This window comes from Miniopterus natalensis, chromosome 2 (genome assembly GCF_054644295.1).
Source record: "Miniopterus natalensis isolate mMinNat1 chromosome 2, mMinNat1.hap1, whole genome shotgun sequence".
Taxonomy (NCBI): domain Eukaryota; kingdom Metazoa; phylum Chordata; class Mammalia; order Chiroptera; family Miniopteridae; genus Miniopterus; species Miniopterus natalensis.
Window position 1 is genome coordinate 93,484,676 of NC_142082.1, and position 19,968 is coordinate 93,504,643.

The following is a 19,968-nucleotide window of genomic DNA, read 5'->3' on the forward strand; positions in this document are numbered from 1 at the left end:
GATGCACCTTTAGCCAGACTCACTAAGAAACAGAGAGGACCCAAATAAAATCAGAAATGAAAGAGGCAATATAACAACTGACCCAACAGAAATACAAAAGGTTGTAAGAAAATACTATGAGCAACTATATGCCAACAAACTGGATAACATGGATGTAATGGACAAATTCCAAGAAGCATATCATCTTCCAAAGCTGAATCAGGAAGAGGCAGAAAACCTGAATAGGACAATAACAAATAATGAAATTGAAGCAGTAATCAAAAACTCCCAGCAAACAAAAGTCCTGGACCAGATGGATTTACAAGTGAGTTTTACTAAATATTCAAAGAAGAATTAACACCTATTCTACTCAAACTATTCCAAAAAATTCAAGAGGAGAGAAAACTCCTAAACTCTTTTTATGAGACAAGCATCATCCTAATCCCAAAACCAGATAAAGACACTATAGAGAAAGAAAATTACAGGCCAATATCCCTGATGAACATAGATGTGAAAATCCTCAACAAAATACTAGCAAACCAGATACAGCAATAATTAAAAAGATCATACATCATGACCAAGTGGAATTTATTCCAGAAATGCAAGGCTGGTATAGCATCTGCAAATCAATAAATGTGATACATCACATAAACAAAATGAAGGACAAAAATCATATGATCATATCTATAGACGCAGAAAAAGCATTTGACAAAATCCAGCACCCATTTTTGACAAAAACTCAGCAAAGTGGGATTAGAGGGATCATACGTCAACATAATAAAGGCTATATATGACAGACCTACAGCCAACATCATACTCAATGGTAAAAACTAAAATCATTTTCCCTAAGAACGGGAACAAGACAGGGGTGTCTACTTTCGCCACTCTAATTGATCATAGTACTAGAAGTCCTTGGCACATCCATCAGACAGGAAGAAAACATGAAAGGTATTCAAATTGGAAAGGAGGAAGTAAAACTGTCATTATTTGCAGATGGCGTGATATTGTACATAGAAAACCCTAAAGACTCCATCAAAGTACTACTAGATTGGATAAGGGAATTTGGCAAGGTAGCTGGATACAAAATTAACATGCAGAAATTGATGGCATTTTTATACACCAACAATGACCTCTCAGAGGGAGAAACTAAAAAAACAGTACCATTTACCACTGCAACTAAAAAATAAGATACCTAGGAATAGACTTAACCAAGGATGTAAAAGACTTCTACTTGGAAAACTACAGGTCACTGAAAAAAGAAATAGAGGAAGATATAAACAAGTGGAAGAATATACCATGCTCATGGATTGGAAGAATTAATATCATTAAAATGTCCATACTACGCAAAGAAATTTATAGATTCAATGCAATTTCTATTAAAATACCAACAGCATATTTCACAGACCTAGAACAAACATGTCGACAATTTATATGGAACCAAAAAAGACCCTGAATAGCCGCAGCCATCTTGAGAATGAAGAACAGAGCGGAAGGGATCAGTTTACTGAATATCAAACTATACTAAAAGCCATTGTAATAAAAACAGCCTGGTACTGGTATAAGAACAGACTTATAGACCAATGGAATCGAACAGATACCCCAGAAATGACCCAAGCCGTTATGGTAAGTTAATTTTTGACAAAAGAAGCAAGAGCATACAATGGATTGACATTATTTTCAATAAATGGTGTTGGGAAGAGTAGACAGGTACTTGGAAAAAAATTAAACTAGTCCACCAAATTCCACCATACACACACACACAAACCCCACTTCAAAATGGATAAAAGACTTAAATGTAAGTAACAAAACCATAAAAATTCTGGAAGGAAACGTATGCAGTAAAGTCACAGACATCTCACATAGTGGAATTTTCACTGATACACTTCCTAGGGTAAGAGAAACAGAACAAAAAATAAACATATAGGACTACATCAAACAGCTGCTGCACAGCAAAAGAAAACAGCCTCAAAATACAAAGAAATCCCATGGTTTGGGAGAATATATTTGCCAAGGATGTAGCTGATAATGAGCTAATTTCCAAAGTGTATACAAAGAACTCATACAACTCAACAAGGGGAAGGCAAACAATCCAATTAAAAAATGGGTAAAGGGCCTGAATAGACACTTCTCCAAATAGGACATGCAAATGACCAAGAGACATATGAAAAAATGCTCAGAGTCACTAATCATCAGAGAGATGCAAATTAAAACCATAATGGGGTATTACTTCACACCTGTCAGAATGGCTACCATCAACAAATCAGCAATGAGACATGCTGGTGAGGATGTGGAGAAAGGGGAACCCTAGTACACTGCTGGTGGGAATGCAGACTGGTGCAGCCACTATGGAAAACAGCATGGAGGTTCCTCAAAAAGTTGAAAATGGGACTGCCTTTTGACCCAGTGATCCCACTTTTAGGAATATATCCTAAGAATCTTGAAACACTAATCAGAAAGAATATATGCACCCCCATGTTCATAGCAGTGCAATTTACAGTAGCTAAGATCTGGAAACTGTCCTAGTGCCCATCAGTAGATGAGTGGATTAAAAAGCTGTGGGACATTTATACCGTGGAATATTATGCAGCTGTAAAGAAGAAGGATCTAGTACCCTTTGGCACAGCATAGATGGACCTTTAGAATATTATGCTAAGCAAAACAAGCCTTTCAGAGAAAGACAAACATCATGTGATCTCACTTATATGTGGAATTTACAGAACTTAATAAACTAATGGACAGAAATGGTTCAATGACATGGAAGCATGGATCAGACTAATGAATCTCAGAGGGATGGAGGGGTGTGGGTGAGTGGAGGAGGAGAGATTAACCAAAGAATTTATAGGCGCATGTGCATAACCCAAGGACACAGTCAATGGTGTGGTGAGGGACTGAGGAGGGGGGTGGGTTAGTGCGAAATGGGTCAATGGGGAGAGAAAGGGACAGCTGTAATATTTTGAACAATAAAAAACAAAACAAAACATAAAACAACGAGTAATACAATTTCTTGTGACATCTCTCTTTTCCCCATGGACTAATAAAACTGTTATTGCTGTTTCACTTTTCAGAGTTCATGCTTTATCTCTTTCTCCCAATTATTTTGCAAGCTCCCTAATGAATTCTTCGTGCCTTTGAGAGTACTTTACAGTATTTCATGTCCTTAAAGTAGATTCTAGGAAAACATATGACTTCTGTTAAATCCCTTAGCTAGGTCTTGTCTTCAGTATTTTTTTCTTTTCTCCTTATAGACCCAGTTGGTTTACACAACATTGGACAGACATGTTGCCTTAACTCCCTGATCCAGGTATTGATCAAGAACATGGGCTTCACCCAGATACTGAAACGGTAAGACTATTATTCAGGCTATAAACATGTGTATCACTTTATGTTTTCAAATATTCAGTTATTCACAGTTACTTCGACTTTTTAAAAATAATTTTTTACTTTTCAATTATGGTTGACATTTAATATTATATTGGTTTCCGATGTACAATGTAGTGACTAGACATTTATATAACTTACTGAGTGATCAGCCTGATAAGTCTAGTACCCACTTGAAACCATTACATAGCTATTAGAATATTATTGACTATATTCCCTATGCTGCCCTTTACATCCCCATGACTATTCTGTAACTGCCAATGTGTACTTTTTAATTACTTTACTTTTCTCATCCATCCTCTTAACTCCACTCCCATTTGGCAACCATCAAAATGTTCTCTGTATTTATGATTGTGTCTGTGCTTTTTGTTTATTTTGTGTTTTAGATTCCACATATAAGTGAAATCAGAAGGTATTTGCCTTTCTCCATCTGACTTATTTCAGTTAGTATAATACCCTCTAGGTCCATCCATGTTGTCACAAATGGTAAGATTTAACTCCTTTTTTATGGCCAAGTAATATTCCATTGTCTATACATACTACTTCTTCTTTATCCCTTTATCTATTTTTTTCCTTTTTAAAAAAAATTAAGTATATTGGGGTGACATTGGTTAATATGATCATATAGGTTTCAGGTGTGAGTTTCTGTTACAAGATCTTTATATTGCACTATGTGCCCACCACCCAAAGGTAAATCATCTTCCATCACCGTATATTAGGTCCCCTTCACCCCCCACTGCCTTCCCTCTGACAACCACCACACTATTGTTTGTGTCGACGAGTTTCAGTTTTATATCCCACATGTGAGTGAAATCATACGGTTCTTAGTTTTTTCTCTCTGACTTAATTCACTTAGGATAATATTCTCAAAGTTCATCCATATTGCCACAAATGACAATATTTCATCCTTTCTTATGGCTGAGTACTACTCCATTGTGTACATGTACCACGTCTTCTTTCCAGTCCTCTACCACAGGACACTTTGATTGTTTCCATGTCTTGGCCACCGTGAATAATGCTGCAATGAACATAGATGTACATATACCTTTGTGAATACATGTTTTGGAGTTTTTTGGGTATATACCCAGGAGAGGGATTGCTGGGTAATATAGTAGTTCTATTCTTAATTTTTTGAGGAATCGCCAGACTGACTTACATCGTGGCTGTACCAGTCTACATTCCCACCAGCAGTGAATGAGGGTTCCCTTTTCTCTAAACCTCTCCAGCACTTGTTATTACTTGTCTTTTTAATAATAGCCACTCTAACAGGTATGAGGTGGTATCTCATTGTAGTTTTGACTTGTATTTTCCTAATTGCTAGTGAGGTTGAACATCTTTTCATATATCTGTATGTCTTCTTGGGAGACGTGTCTGTTCAGGTTCTCTGCTTATTTTTTGATTGGGTTGTTTGGTGTTGAGTTTTATGAGTTCTTTATATGTTTTAGATAATAAACCTTTGTCAGAGCTGTTGTTTTGCAACTATCATCTCCCATTTGGTTGGATGCTTTTTTGTTTTGTCATTGGTTTCTTTTGCTATGCAGAAATTTTTTAGTTTGATACAGTCCCATTCATTTATTTTTGCCTTTACTCCCCTTGCTTTTGGGATCAAGTTCATAAAATATTCTCTACAACCAACGTTCATAAGTTTGGTACCTGTTTCAATTTATGAGGTTTCTTCCATATCTTGGCTATTGTAAATAACATTGCAATGAACATAAGGGTGCATATATCTTTCCAAATTAGTGTTTTGGGTTTCTTTGGCTATATACCCAGAAGTGGAATTGCTGGGTTCTTCTTCGTCTCTTGTTATAGACTTTATTTTTAAAATTCATTTTTTTGGTAAAGTAATTGCTACCCCAGATTTTTTTTGTTTTGTTACCATTTACATGAAAAAATATTTCCCCATCCCTTTATTTTAGTCTATGTGTGTCTTTCAATCTGAAGTGAATCTCTTGTAGGTAGCATATGTAAGGGTCTTGTTTTCTTGTGCATTCAGCCATCCTATTTTTTTTATTGGAACATTTAATCATTTACATTTAAAGTAATTGTTGATATATAGGTAGTTATTGCCCTTTTATTATCATATTTTTGATATTTTTTTCTTCTTTTTGAAGAAGTCCCTTTAACATTTCTTGTAATACTGGTTGGGTGGTGATGAAATCCCTTAGTTTTTTCTTGTCTGGGAAGCTCTTTATTTCTCCTTTGATTTTAAATTATAGTTGTGCTGGGTAGAGTAATCTTGGTTGTAGGTCCTTATCTTTCATAACTTTGGATATTTTGCACCAATACCTTCTGGCCCACATAATTTCTGTTGAAAAATCAGGTGATAGTCTTCTGGGAGCTCCTCGTAGGTAACTAACTGCTCTCCTCTTTCTGCTTTTAAGATTCTTTCTTTGTCTTTAATCTTTGGCATTTCAATTACAGTGTATCTTTATGTGGACCTCTTTGGGTTCATCTTGTTTAGGATCCTCAGCACTTCCTGGACTTGTATGCTTATTTTCTTTGCCAAGTTAGGGAAGTTTTCTGTTATTTCCTCAAATAACTTTTCAATCCCTTTCTCTCTCTCTTCTTCTATCACTATGATGTGAATGTTGGTACACTTGATGTTGTACAGAGGCACCTTAAATTTTCCTCATTTTTTCTTCTTTTTCCTTTTCCTTTTCTTATGGTTTTCAAAATTGTTGTCTTCAAAATCATTGATTTGAACTTCTGCTTCATCTAATCTACTGTTGTTTCCTTCTAATGTATTCTTCATTTCAGATATTGTTTTCTTAAATTCTGACTGCTTCTAAAAAATGTTTTCTATCTCCATTTTTATGTTTCCTAACTCTTATCGAAGTTTTCACTGAGATCATTGAGCATCCTTATAACCAGTGTTTTGAACTCTGCAATTGAAAGAGTGCTTGTCTCCATTTTGTTTAGTTTTTTTTTTTTTTGGAGTTTTGTCCTTTTTTTTCATTTGGGACATGTTTCTTTGACTCCTCATTTTGGCTGCCTCTCTGTGTATGTTCCCTATGTATTAGGTAGATCTGCTATGTCTCCTGAACTTGGCAGACTGGAATTATGTAGTAGGTGTTTTGTGTGGCCCAGTAGCACAGTCTCCCTTATCACCTGAGGCGGTGCTCCAGGTGTGTCATTGGTGTGAGTTGTGTGTTCCTTCCTGTAATAGTTGAGCCTTGATTGCTGTTGGCACTTTAGTGGGAGGGATTGACTCTCATGCTGATTGGTTGTGAGGACTGGCCATAACTACAGTGGAGGAGTTATTATGCAGAGTCTAACACTAGGAAGCAGAATTCACTTTAGCTGGGCTCTGGTGCCTGCTGGGTTTACCTTTTTGGGTGTCTCATTTGTGGAGGTGGTTGGGTGATGGTCTGAATCTCGCCCTTCAGGTGTGTTGGTTCTGGGGCCTCTTGGGAGGTTAGGCCAAGGTCAACCGCTGCCTGTGCCCTGCCTGGGGCCACCTATTATAAGCTAAAATGTGATCTGCAGGTGATAGCCTCTTGTGCTGAACTTGGAGGCTCCTGGGAGAGGCTAAGTTGCAAACTGATGCTCGCTTCTGCTAGTGCTGGATTTGGGGCTACTTAGCAAGAGGATGGGGCATGCCAAGGCCAGATGCTACTTGCTTGGGGTTTGTGAACCTTTGAAAGACTGTAGGGAAATCCTCAGCACGAGAATAGATAGACTGTTTGTATGGAAAAGCCACTGGACTTGGTTGGTCCTGCAAATTTGGTAGGGCAGGGTCTCAGGGAATCGCCAGGGCGGGGTGAACAGTGTTATCCAGGCTGATGGATACTCAGATCTTGTGCCTGCCTGCACCTGCAGGGGGAAGGCTCAGCAAAGGAACAATGGCTTCTGCCAGCCCTTCTGTCTGGGAGAAAGCTCGCCCTCCAGCCCTCACCCCAAAGCCAGATAATTCTGTTCCTCCCTCTATGTCCCTGGTGCCTTTTGAGCTGCTGCCCCAGCACTGGAGCTCAGAGTGAGTGAGTCCATCAGTGGATAAATTTGTGAACTCCTGGGACTCCAACTGCCCTCTGTCTCAGTCAGCCACAACCTCTACTGGTTTTTACATCTGGAGGTTATGAGGACTTTTCTTCTTGGCACTGGAACCCTGGGCTTGGTGGCCCTGTGTGGAACTGGGGCCCTTTGCTCCTCTGGGGGGACATGTGCAACTGAGATATCCCTCCTGATTTTTAACCACCACATGTGGATGTGGGACCAGCCTGCTCTGCGTCTCTACTCCTCCTACCAGTCTTGATGTGCCTTTTCCTGTATATCATTAGCTGTAGGAATTCTGTTCAGCTAGACTGGTGGTTCTCAGTGATGGTGGTTCTGTAGTTTAGTTGTAATTTTGATGTGTTCACAGGAGATAAGCATAGCATTTACCTACCCTGCCATCTTGACTGGAAGCCCACAGTGCCTTGGACTTCTAGAAGTCTTCTTTCAAAAGTTACCAAAGAAAAGTCTTGTTCTGCACATTCTGGACTGTGCATTCTAATCACCTAAGAAGTTTAAAATATAAATGCCTGGTACTACCCCTAGATATTTGATTTCATTTGGCCTTAAACCCTCTATTTCCTAAAATATTGTTCTTCATGGGGTTTTCAAGTGTAACATTGTGAGGGCTTCATGTCAATATTCAATGTGATGTGCTATGAAGGAATTCTGGGGAAATCTGAAACAGGATATTTAAGATTGTGGCTACTTTAAAAATGCAATAAACTTCTCAGTATTTTGGGGAAAAAAATAGTACCAGCCACTGGTACTATTCAAAAAATGCCCCAGTGATATAACAATGCATTCAGGATTGATAGCCACTGATTTGATTAAATATAATTTGGGGTTAGACCAGTGTCAAAGGAGGAATAAATCAATAAGTACATGCAAAGTCTCTATTGATTTTTTCAAACAAAACACACATATGATAATATACATATTATGGTACACACACATATGTATTATTCTACATTCTATTCTGCCCTATGCTTTCTGTTTTTCCCTCTTCCATTGGCATAGACAATTTTGAGATACCTATAATTAAAGAAATCATTTCTAAAGTACACTGATATACCTTCATGTTGCCCTTTCTTCCCAGGACCTAGATGAGTGTTTGGAGTGCTTCAGGGTGGACATTAGGCTGCATGCCCACTTTACTCTGGACCCAGGAGGACCTACTGTGTCTGACTTTTATTTTAGTGTGAATGTTAGGCAGAGTGGGGAGAGAAGTGAGGCAGCAGTTGTGCTGATACCCTCTCAAGAGGTTACTCACTATAGCTGATTTACTAGTATGGTATTTTTTAACCTTGTCTGTACACTTAAATCATCTGAGAAACTGAAAAATTTTAATAACTGGACCCCACCTCCAGAAATTCTGATTTAGTTAGTCTACAGAATGGCCTGGACATGGAGACTTTTGGAAGTGTCTTCAAGTGTTTCTAATATGCACCTAACATTGAGAATTGTGGGAACAGGAGGTTCATGGATGTTCTTATTTGACAGGATAACAGTACCAAGGGAAGTGGAAGAGCAGAGGAGAAATGTCCCCTTCCAGCTGCTCTTACTGCTGGAGAAGATGCAGGACAGTCGACAGAAGGCAGTGCGGCCCATGGAACTCGTCTATTGTCTCCAGAAGTACAATGTACCATGTAAGACAGTGCTCCCAGCACTTATTCCTAGTCTAGTGCTCTAAAGGATGTGGGATATAGAGGGAGAGATAGGAAGGAGTAGGAGAGGGAAGAGAGGAAGAGGGAGGAGAAAGGGAGGAGAGAGAGGGAGGGAGAAGGAGAGGGGAGAGGGTGAGTGAGAGTGGGAGGGAGATAAGGAGGGGAGGGGAGGAAAGGGAGAGGGATGGAGCAGAGGAGGATAAGGTGAAGGAGAGCGAAAGGGAGGGAGAGGGATGGAGAGGGAGGGAGAGTAGAGGGAGAAGGGAGGGGGGAGGAGAGGGTAATGAAGAGGAAGAAGGCATGTGAGAAGGAGAGGGACAGGGAGAGAGAAGGAAAGGAGAGGAGGAGGAAGAGGGTAAGGGTGAGCAGGAGATAGTGAGTGGGGGAAGAGAGGAATTAGGAAGGAGGTTATATAGACCGTGGACCCCTTGTATTGAAGGCATTTATGTAGACCTGAAATATTTTGAAGAACCTACATTTTTACAGGCACAGATTTGGTGTTATTTATGCATATATTACTTTTACACTCACCCCTTTTCTGCCTCTTAGTAAAATAAATAAGCCTAAGAATTTCCTGATTCAGCTGCAGGTAAGGAATCCCAGGAAAACAGAATAAAGGATTAATAAAGAGAAACCATGTTCTATCAAAGGAAACTCATAAATTGGTTATTAAAAAAAACAAAACAGCTTTATTGAGATGTACATCATACTGTACAATTCACTCTTTTAAAAATATACAATTTAGAGGGTTTTAGCACATTCACAGTGTTGTGCAATCATAATCATAATCTACTTTTAGAACATTTTATCACCCCAAAGAGACCCCATTCCTACTAGCAGTCACTCATAATTCTATTTTATTTTCTTCTAGGTTTTATACTTTTAGCTCTTACATTTAGATTTGTGTTTCATTTTGAGTTAATTTTTGTGAATGTTGTGAGATAGGGATCCCAATTTTATTCTTTTGCATGTGAGCATTTAATTATTCCAGCACTATTTGTTGAAAAGAGCATTCTTTCCTCATTGAATTATTGTCACACTTTTTTTTTTAAAAAAAAAATATGTTTATATTGATTTCAAAGAGAGGAAAGGAGAGGGAGAGAGAGATAGAAACATCAATGATGAGAGTCATTGATCAGCTGCCTCCTGCATGCCCCCTAGTTGGAACTGAGCCTGCAATCCAGGCATGTGTTCTGACCGGGAATTGAACCTCGATCTCCTGGATCATAGGTTGATGCTCAACTGCTGAGCCACGCCAGCCAGGCTATTGTCATACTCTTGTCAAAAATCAATTGATCATCAGAGTAAGTGTTTATTTCTGGACTCTAATTCTTTTAAAAAAATTTAATTTTTTCCATCACCATTTATCCCATCTATGCCCTCTTCCACCTCCACCCAGCCCCCTCCACCCCTGTAATCACCACACTGTTGTCCATATCTATGTGTTTTCTCTTTCTCCCTTTAAAAAAATAAAATAAAAAAATGTCTTTATTGATTTCAGAGAGAGGAAGGGAAAGGGAGAGAGAGAGATAGAAACATTGATGATGAGAGGGTCATTGATTTTTGTCTCCTGCATGCCCCCCTTTGGAGATCGAGCCAGCAACCCGGGCATGTGCCCTGACCGGGAATCAAACCTCAGTCTCCTGGATCATAGATCAATGCTCAGCTGCTGAGCCATGCTGGCTGGGCTTCTCTCTCTTTTTTGCTTAATTCCTCTCCCCCTTCCCACTCACCAGAGCTGTCTTTCTGCTCTCTATCTATGAGTCCATCTTTATTTTGTTCTACTCCACTCTGCCCTCCCTCTGCCAGAGCCCAAGGTGAGTGGCTGCAAACAAAATTTTGTGCCTTGACCCTTTAAGAGGGTGCCTGCATGTTCAGCTGTCTCTCCCTGGCGGACAGAAACCCTGCTGCTTTTCACAGTAGATGTTATATGGACACCATTCCCAGTTCTAGTGCTCTGGTGATCTAGTTTTTCCCTTCCCTTCCCTTCCCTTCCCTTCCCTTCCCTTCCCTTCCCTTCCCTTCCCTTCCCTTCCCTTCCCTTCCCTTCCCTTCCCTTCCCTTCCCTTCCCTTCCCTTCCCTTCCCTTCCCTTTCCCTTCCCTTTCCCTTCCCTTTCCCTTCCCTTTCCCTTCCCTTTCCCTTCCCTTTCCCTTCCCTTTCCCTTCCCTTTCCCTTCCCTCTTCCCTTCCCTCTTCCCTTCCCTCTTCCCTTCCCTCTTCCCTTTCCTCTTCCCTTTCCTCTTCCCTTTCCTCTTCCCTTCCCTCTTCCCTTTCCTCTTCCCTTTCCTCTTCCCTTTCCTCTTCCCTTTCCTCTTCCCTTTCCTCTTCCCTTTCCTCTTCCCTTTCCTCTTCCCTTTCCTCTTCCCTTTCCTCTTCCCTTTCCTCTTCCCTTTCCTCTTCCCTTTCCTCTTCCCTTTCCTCTTCCCTTTCCTCTTCCCTTTCCTCTTCCCTTTCCTCTTCCCTTTCCTCTTCCCTTTCCTCTTCCCTTTCCCTTTCCCCTCCCCCTCCCCCCCTCCCCTCCCCTCCCCTCCCCTCCCCTCCCCTCCCCTCCCCTCCCCTCCCCTCCCCTCCCCTCCCCTCCCCTCCCCTCCCCTCCCCTCCCCTTCCTTTTTTTTCTTACTTTTTCTTTTTTTTTTGCATGTACATCTCCAGTTTTTCTGGTTTGGGGTTTAGACCCCAGACTTCTCGGGGAAACCTTCGCAGCTGAGATATTCCTCCGGAACTTCAGCTTCTGCCTGTGGGAACCCAGTGAGCTCTCTTATACCTCTGTGCTTCCTACCAGTTTCAATGTGGCCTCCTCTTTAAGTGTTTGGTAATAAGGCTTCTCTACAGCTAGTCTTCAGTTGATTATTCAGGATGATTTTTCTGTATTTTAGTTGTAATCAGTTTGGTCTTGGAAGGTCAGTGTAGCTTCCACCTAATCTGCAGCCATGTTGGACTGTAATTCTATTTCATTGATCTTGATGTCTATTCTTATGCCAGTACCACACTGTTTTGATTACTCTAGCTTTGTTAGTATATTTTGATGTTGGAAAGTGTGAGTCCTTCAATTTTATTCTTTTTCAATATCGTTTTGGCTATTTGCAATTCCATATAAACTTTAAGATCACTTAGTTAATCTCTGTGAAAAAGCCAGGTAGGATTTTTATAGGTATTGCACTGAGTCTGTGGAGTTTGTTATTTTAATATTTATTCTTCAGAACCATAAATATGGAATGCATTTCCATTTATGTGGGTTTCCTTTAATTAAAAAAAAAAATGGTTTGTTGTATCAGTGTACAAGTGTTACACTTCTTTTGCTAAATTTATTCCTAAGCATTTAAAAAAGTTTTGTTTTTTAAATTTATCTTTATTATTGAAAGTATTACAGATGTTCCCCTTTTTCTCTCCATTGATTCTCTCCACTCTGCACCCCACCACTCCAGGCTTTCACCACAATATTGCCTGTGTCCATGGGTTATGCATATATGCATATAAATTCTTTGGTTAATCTCTCCACACCCACCCACTGACCCCTACCTTCCCTTGGAGATTCGTCTGACTGTTCCATGCTTCCATGCTTCTGATTTTAATTTGTTCATCAGATTATTACGTTCTTTAGATTCCATGTAAAAGTGAGATCATGTGATGTTTATCTTTCTATGAATGGCTTATTTCGCTTAGCATACTATGTTCCAGGCCCACCCATACTGTCCCAAAGTGTACAAGATGCTTCTTTACAGCTGCATAGTATTCCATGGTGTAAATGTCCCACAGTTTCTTATCCACTCATATACTGATGGGCACTTGGGCTGTTTCCACATTTTAGCTATTGTAAATTGAGCTTCTGTGAACATAGGGGTGCATATATTCTTTCTGATTAGTGTTTCACGGTTCTTAGGATATATTCATAGAAGTGGGATCACTGGGTCAAAAGGCAGTCCCATCTTCAACTTTTTGAGGAACCTCCACACTGTTTTCCATAGTGGCTGCACCAGTCTGCATTCCCACCAGCAGGGTACTAGGGTTCCCCTTTCTCCACATTTTCACCAGCACATGCCATTTGTTGATTTGTTGATAGTAGCCATCCTGACAGGTGTGAAGTGATACCTTATTGTAGTTTTAATTTGCATCTCTCTGATGATTAGTGACTCTGAGCATTTTTTCATATGTCTCTTGTCCATCTGTATGTCCTCTTTGGAGAAGTGTCTATTCAGGCCCTTTGCCCATTATTAAATGAAATTGTTTGTCTTCCTGGTGTTGAGTCGTATGAGTTCTTTGTACACTTTGGAAATTAGCCCCTTATCAGATGCATCCTTGGCAAATGTGATCTCCCATGCCGTGGGTTCCTTTGCATTTTGAGGCTGATTTATTTTGCTGTGCAGAAGCTTTTTTTTGATGTAGTCCTATTTGCGTATATATATTTTATTTCCCTGCCCTAGGAAATGTATCTGTGAAAATTCCACTACGTGAGATATCTGTGACTTTACTACTTATGTTTTCTTCCAGGATTTTTATGGTTTCGTGACTTATATTTAAATCTTTTATTCACTATGAATTTGTTCTTATGTATGAAGTAAGTTGGTGATCTGGTATGATTTTTTTTTTTCCATGTAGCTGTCCAATTTTCCCAACACCATTTATTGAAGGGAGTGCCTTTACGCCATTGTATGCTCTTACCTCCTGTGTCAAATATTAACTGACCATAATGGCTTGGGCCTATTTCCGGGGTCTACGTTCTGTTCCATTGTCCTATATGTCTGTTGTTGTACCAATACCAGGTCATTTTGATTACAATGGCTTTCTAGTACAGTTTGATGTCTGGCAACATGATCCCTCCCACTCTGTTCTTTTTCTCAAGATGGGGTCTTTTTTGGTTCCATATAAATTTTTGAAATGTTTGTTCTAGATCTGTGAAATATGCTGTTGGTATTTTAATAGGAATTGCATTGAACTTATAAATTGCTTTGAGTAGTATGGACATTTTAATGATACTAATTCTTCCAATCCATGAACATGGTACATTCTCCCTCTTGTTTATGTCTTCCTCTATTCCTTTTTTCAGTGTCCCGTAGTTTTCTGAGTATAGGTGTTTTACATCCGTGGTTAAGTTTATTCCTAGGTATCTTACTTTTTAGTTGCAATGGTAAATGGCATTGTTTTTTTCGTTTCTCTTTCTGAGAGTTCATTTTTGGGTATAAAAAGCCACCGATTTCCAGATGTTAATTTTGTATCCAGCTACCTTGCTGAATTCATATATTAAATCTAGTAGTACTTTGGTGGAGTCTTTAGTGTTTTCGATATACAATATCATGCCATCTGCAAATAATGAAGTTTTACCTCTTCCTTTAAAATTTGGATACCTTTTATGTTTTCTTCCTATGTGATGGCTGTGGATAGAACTTCCAATATTATGTTGAAAAAGAAGGGTGAAGGTGAATATCCCTGTTTCTGTTTTTGAGGGAAATGTTTTAGTTTTTGACCATTGACTGTGATGTTGGCTGTAGGTCTGTTGTATATGGCTTTATTTTTTTGAGTTATTATCCCTCTATTCCCACTTTGCTGAGAGTTTTTATCAAAAATATGTGCTGGATTTTTTCAAATGCTTTTTCTGCATCTATTGATATGATCATAGGATTTTTTTTTTCTTCGTTTTGTTTATGTGATGTATCACATTTATTGGTTTGTGAATATTATAGCAGCTTTGCATCCCTGGAATAAATTACACTCCGTGGTGTTGTGTGATCATTTTAATGTATTGATGGATCCTACTTGCTGGTATTTTCTGGGGGATTTTAGTATCTATGTTCACCAGGAATATATGCCTGTAATTTCTTTCTTTGTAGTGTCTTTATCTGGTTTTGGGATTAAGATGATATTGGCCTCATAAAAAGAGCTTTGGGGTTTTCCCTCCTTTTGAATTTTCTGGAATAGTTTGAGGAGAATAGGTGTTAATTCTTCTTTGAATGTTTGTTAAAACCCACTTGTAAATCCATCTGGTCCAGGACTTTTGTTTGCTTGAGTTATTTTATTACTGCTTCAATTTTATTAGTTGTTATTGGCATATTCAGGTTTTCTGATTCTTTTAATTCAGCTTTGGAAGATTGTATGTTTCTAGGAATTTTTCAGTTTCACCCAGGTTGCCCAGTTCATTGGCATATAGTTACTCATAGTATTTTTTTACGACCCTTTGTATTTCTGTTCTGTCAGTTATATCGCATCTTTCATTTCTGATATTATTCATGCGGGACTTCTCTCTTTGTTTCTTGGTGAGTTTGGCTAAAGGTGCATCAATCTTATTTATCTTTTCAAAGAACCAGCTCTTGGTTTCATTGATTTTTTTGGTCTCTATGTCACTAATTTCTGCTTTGATCTTTATTATTTCCTTACTTCTACTTTGGACTTTTCTTTCTGTCTTCTTTCTAATTCTTTAAGTTATGTTAGATAGTTTAGTAGAGTTTTTTCTTGTTTCTTGAGTTACGGCTGTAATGCTATGAACTTTCCTCCTAGGACTGCTTTTGTTGTGTCCCATAGATTTTGGGTTGATGTCTCTTCATTTTCATTTTTTTCTAGGAATTGTTTGATTTCTTCTTTGATCTCATTGGTAATCCATTCATTGTTTAATAACAGGCTATTTATCCTCCATGCTTTTGAATATTTCTAAGTTTTTGATAGTGATTGATTTCATGTTTCATGCCATTGTCATCTGAGAAGATGCTTGATATCATTTCAATTTTCTTGAACTTGAAAAGACGTGTTTTGTACCCTAATATGTGGTCTATTTTTGAGAATGTTCCATGTGCATTTGAGTAGAATTTGTGTTCTATTGCTTTGGGGTGAAATGTTCTGTAAAAGTCAATTAAATCCATTATATCTAGTGTTTTATTTCAGGTCTCTGTTTTCCTGTTGATTTTTTGTCTTGGTATCTTTCCAGTGATGACAGTGGGATTTTGAAGTACCCTGCTATGACTGTGTTGCCGTTGATCTCCCCTATAAAATCCACCAAGAAATTTTTAATATATTTAGGTGCTCCTATATTGGGTGTATATATAATATAAGTGTTATTTCCTCCAATTGGATTGATCCCATTAGCATTATGCAGTGACCTTCTCTGTCTCTTGTTATGGTCCTTATTTTGAAGTCTTTTTTGTCAGAAAAAAGTATTGCTACCCCAGCTTTTTTATTTGTTTGTTTCAGTTGCATGGAATGTTTTTTTCCATTTCTTCACTTTTAGACTGTGTGAATCTTTTCTTTCAGATGGGTTTCTTGTAGACAGCAATATATATCGGTCCTGTTTTCTTACTCATTAAGCTACCTTATATCTGTTGATTGGAGCATTTATTACATTTTCATTTAAGGTTATTATTGATATATAATTACTAATGCCATTTTTTACCTTTATGCCAATGTACCTGTCTCTCAATAGTTTTTCTTTTTCTTAAATCATTTCTTTCAGCATTTCCTACAATGCTGGTTTGGTGGTACTGAACTCCTTAAGCCTTCTTTTGTCTGGGAAGCTCTTTATTTCACCTTCAATTTTATTTTATTTTTTATTTTTTAGTTTTTGACTTTTTAAATTTATCTTTATTGTTGAGAGTATTACAGGTATACCATTTTCCCCCACAAATGACCCCCTCCACTTCACTTCCACCCCCTCCTCAGGCCTTCACCCTGTTATTGACTGTGTACATAGGTGATGCATATATGCATATAACTTCTTTGGTTAATCTCTTCCGACCCTCCACTCCCCTTCCCTCTTTCCTCTGAAATATGATCGTCTGTTACATGTGTCAATGTCTCTGGATCTATTTAGTTCATCAGATTCTTTTGTTCATTAGCTTCTTCTTAAAGAAGACCCTTTAACATTTCCTGTAGTGCTGGTCTGGTGGTGATGAACTCCTTCAGCTTTTTCTTATCTGTGAAGCTCTTTATCTGACTTTCAATTCTAAATGATAGGTTTTCTGGGTAGAGCAATCTTGGTTGTAGTTCCATGTTTTTCATCACTTTGAATATTTCTTGCCACTCCTTCTGGCCTTCAAAGTTTCTGTTGAGAAATCAGCTGACAGTCGTGTAGGTGCTCCCTTGTAGGTAACTAACTGCTTCTCTCTTGCTGCTTTTAAGATTCTCTCTTTGTCTTTAACCTTAGGCATTTTAATTATGATGTGTCTTGGTGTGGGCCTCTTTGGGTTCCTCTTGTTTGGGACCCTATGTGCTTCCTGGACTTGTAAGTCTATTTCTTTCCCCAGGTAGGGGAAGTTTTCTGTAATTATTTTTTCAAATAGGTTTTCAATTCCTTGGTCTCTTTCTGCCTCTTCTGTCACCCCAATAATATGAATGTTGGGCTTCTTGAAGTTGTCCCAGAGGCTCCTTATACTATTTTCATATTTCTGGATTCTTTTTTCTGTTTGCTCTTCTGGTTGGGTGTTTTTTGTTTCCTCGTGTTCCAAATTGCTGATTTGATTCTCAGTGTCCTCTACTCTACTGTTGATTCCCTGTAAATTATTCTTCACTTCAGTTCCTGTAGCCTTCATTTCAAATTGGTACTTTATTATGTTATTGATTTTCTCAGTTATTTCCCTAAGCATCTGCTTAAACATCCTTATAACCAAAATTCTGAACTCTCTGTCTGTTAGCTTGCTTGGATCTATTTCATTTAGTTCCTCTTCTAGAGATTTCTTCTGTTCTTTCCTTTGTGACATGTTTCTTTGCCTCCACATTTTGGCTGCTTCCAGGTGTTTGTTTCTATGTATTAGGTAGTGCTGCTATGTCTCCTGGAATTGGTAGAGTGGCTTTGTGTAGCAGGTGTCCTGTAGGGTCCAGTGGTTCAGCCTCCCCAGTCACCTGAGCTGGGCCTTCTAGGTGCTCCCCTGTGTGGGCTGTGTGCACTGTCCTGTTGTAGTTGAGCCTTGGTTGCTGTTGGCATCCCTGGGAGGAACTGATCCCCAGGCCAATCAGCTGTGAGGGCCAGCTGCAACTACAGCCAAAGAGCTGCTGTGCTGGAGACACCCCTATGGAGCAGGATTTACTTCAGTGGAGCTTTGGTTCACCAAGTGCGCCCCTTGAGTGTGTCACTCGTGGATGTGGTAGGGTTATAATCCAGCATGGTCGAGTCTGACCACCAGGTTCACTGTCTATGGGGCCTCCCAGGAGATGAAAAGTCAGCCTCTGCCAGTGCCTTGCCCAGGGCCACCGAGCATGAGCTACACAGCAAACCATAGTTGGCTGCTACTTGTGCTGGGCTTGGAGGTGTCCAGGAGGGGCCAAGCTATGAGCCAATGCAGGCTGCCGCTAGTGCCAGGCCTGAGGCTGCTTATCAAGCTGTATGGGGCCCGCTGCTGCTTGTTTGAGAGATTTCAGGAAAGTCCTAAGCATGAGGCTCGAGAGGCCACTTGCACAGAAAAGCCCCTGGAAATGGCCTGGATGAGCCTGCAGGTGGGAGAAGCGGGGCCTCCAGGAATCACGGGGCGGGGCCAAAGGCGTCAGTCAGGTGCTGCGGATTCAAATATGGCACCTGCCTGCCGGCTGTGTGTGGGGAGGACTGGCCAAAGGAGCAATGGCCTCCACCAGCCCTTCTGCCTGGGAGGAAGCCACCCCTCCTCTTCTTGCCCAGATTCCAGGCAGGTTAGTTCCTCCCCAAGTGTCCCCAGGTCCTTTCAGGCTGCTGCCCGGCGCTGGGCTCAGAGGGAGCGCCCAAGTGAGTCGTGCGTGGGCCCTTTAAGAGGAGCTGCTGGGGCCCCCACAGCCTCCGCTACCCTCAGCGACAGTCCCCACTGGTTTCACAAGCCCGAAGCTGTGGGGGCATCTCTTCCCCACCTGGAGCCCTGGACTGGGGGCCCAATGTGGGGTTGGGACCCCCCTCCCTCCTCCAGGAAAACTCCACCGCTGAGATTCCCTTTCGGGTTTCAACCTCGGCACCGGGTGTGGGCCCGCGGCCGTGTCTCTGTGATTCAGTCTAGATACGCCCGTGTCTCTGCCCCTCCTACCTCTCTCGGTGCTTCTTCAGCTCCCTGGTTGTGGCGCTTCTGTTCAGCCAGATTTCAGGAGGTTCTGAGTGATAGTGGTTCTGTATTTTAGTTGTAACTTTGATGTGGTTGCAGGAGGCGGCGGGTGCAGCTGTTACCTACGCCATCTTCACCTTCAATTTTAAATGATAGCTTTGCTGGATAAAGCAATCCTGGTTGCAGGTTCTGGCTTTTCATTACTTTGAAACCTTCATGACCATCCCTTCTGGACTGAAAAGTTGCTGTTGAGAAATCTGTCTTCAGCATTATGGGGGTTCCCTTGTAGGTAACTGCTTGTCTCTCTCTTGCAGCCCCTAATATGATCTCTTTGTCCTTAACCTTTGCATTTTATTTTATTTTATTTATTTAAAGTATTACAAATGTCCCTTTATCTCCCCAGTGACCCATTACACCCCATCCCACCCCCTTTTCAGTCTCCCTCCACACCGTTGTTCGGGTCCTTGGCTTGTGCATATATGCATATAAATTCTTTGGGTACTCTCTCCTCTCCACCCACCCGCCTTCCTCCATCCCTCTGACATTCGTCAGTCTAATCTCTGCTTCCATGTCATTGAATCTATTCTGTTCATCAGTTTATTAAGTTCTTTAGATTCCACATATAAATGAGATCATGTGATGTTTGTCTTTCTCTGCCTGGCTTATTTCACTTAGCGTAATACTCTCCAGGTTCATCCATACTGTCCCAAAGGGTACAAGAACCTTCGTCTTTACATCTGCATAGTACTCCATGGTGTATATGTCCCACAGCTTTTTTATCCACTCATGTACTGATGGGCACTTGGGCTGTTTCCAGATCTTAGCTATTGTAAATTCTACTGCTGTGACATAGGAGTGCATATATTTTTCCTGCTTAGTGTTTCAGGATTTTTAGGATATATTCCTAGAAGTGGGATCACTGGGTCAGAAGCAGCTCTATTTTTATTTTTTTGAGAAACCTCCATACTGTTTT

The 19,968-nt window shown here is 40.1% G+C and overlaps 1 protein-coding gene across 3 annotated transcripts in view; it reads left to right on the forward strand.

Annotated features, from left to right (window-relative positions):
* The window catches only part of USP18 (ubiquitin specific peptidase 18), a 56,023-nt gene that overhangs the window by 1,392 nt on the left and 34,663 nt on the right, over nucleotides 1-19,968 (forward strand). For all 3 annotated transcript variants that reach the window (XM_087814404.1, XM_087814405.1, XM_016195785.2), the window contains exons 2-3: nucleotides 3,225-3,321; nucleotides 8,854-8,999. In XM_087814404.1, the coding sequence (XP_087670530.1) occupies nucleotides 3,296-3,321; nucleotides 8,854-8,999 (172 nt within the window). In that variant the 5' untranslated portion in view covers nucleotides 3,225-3,295. The remainder of the gene's footprint in view (nucleotides 1-3,224; nucleotides 3,322-8,853; nucleotides 9,000-19,968) is intronic.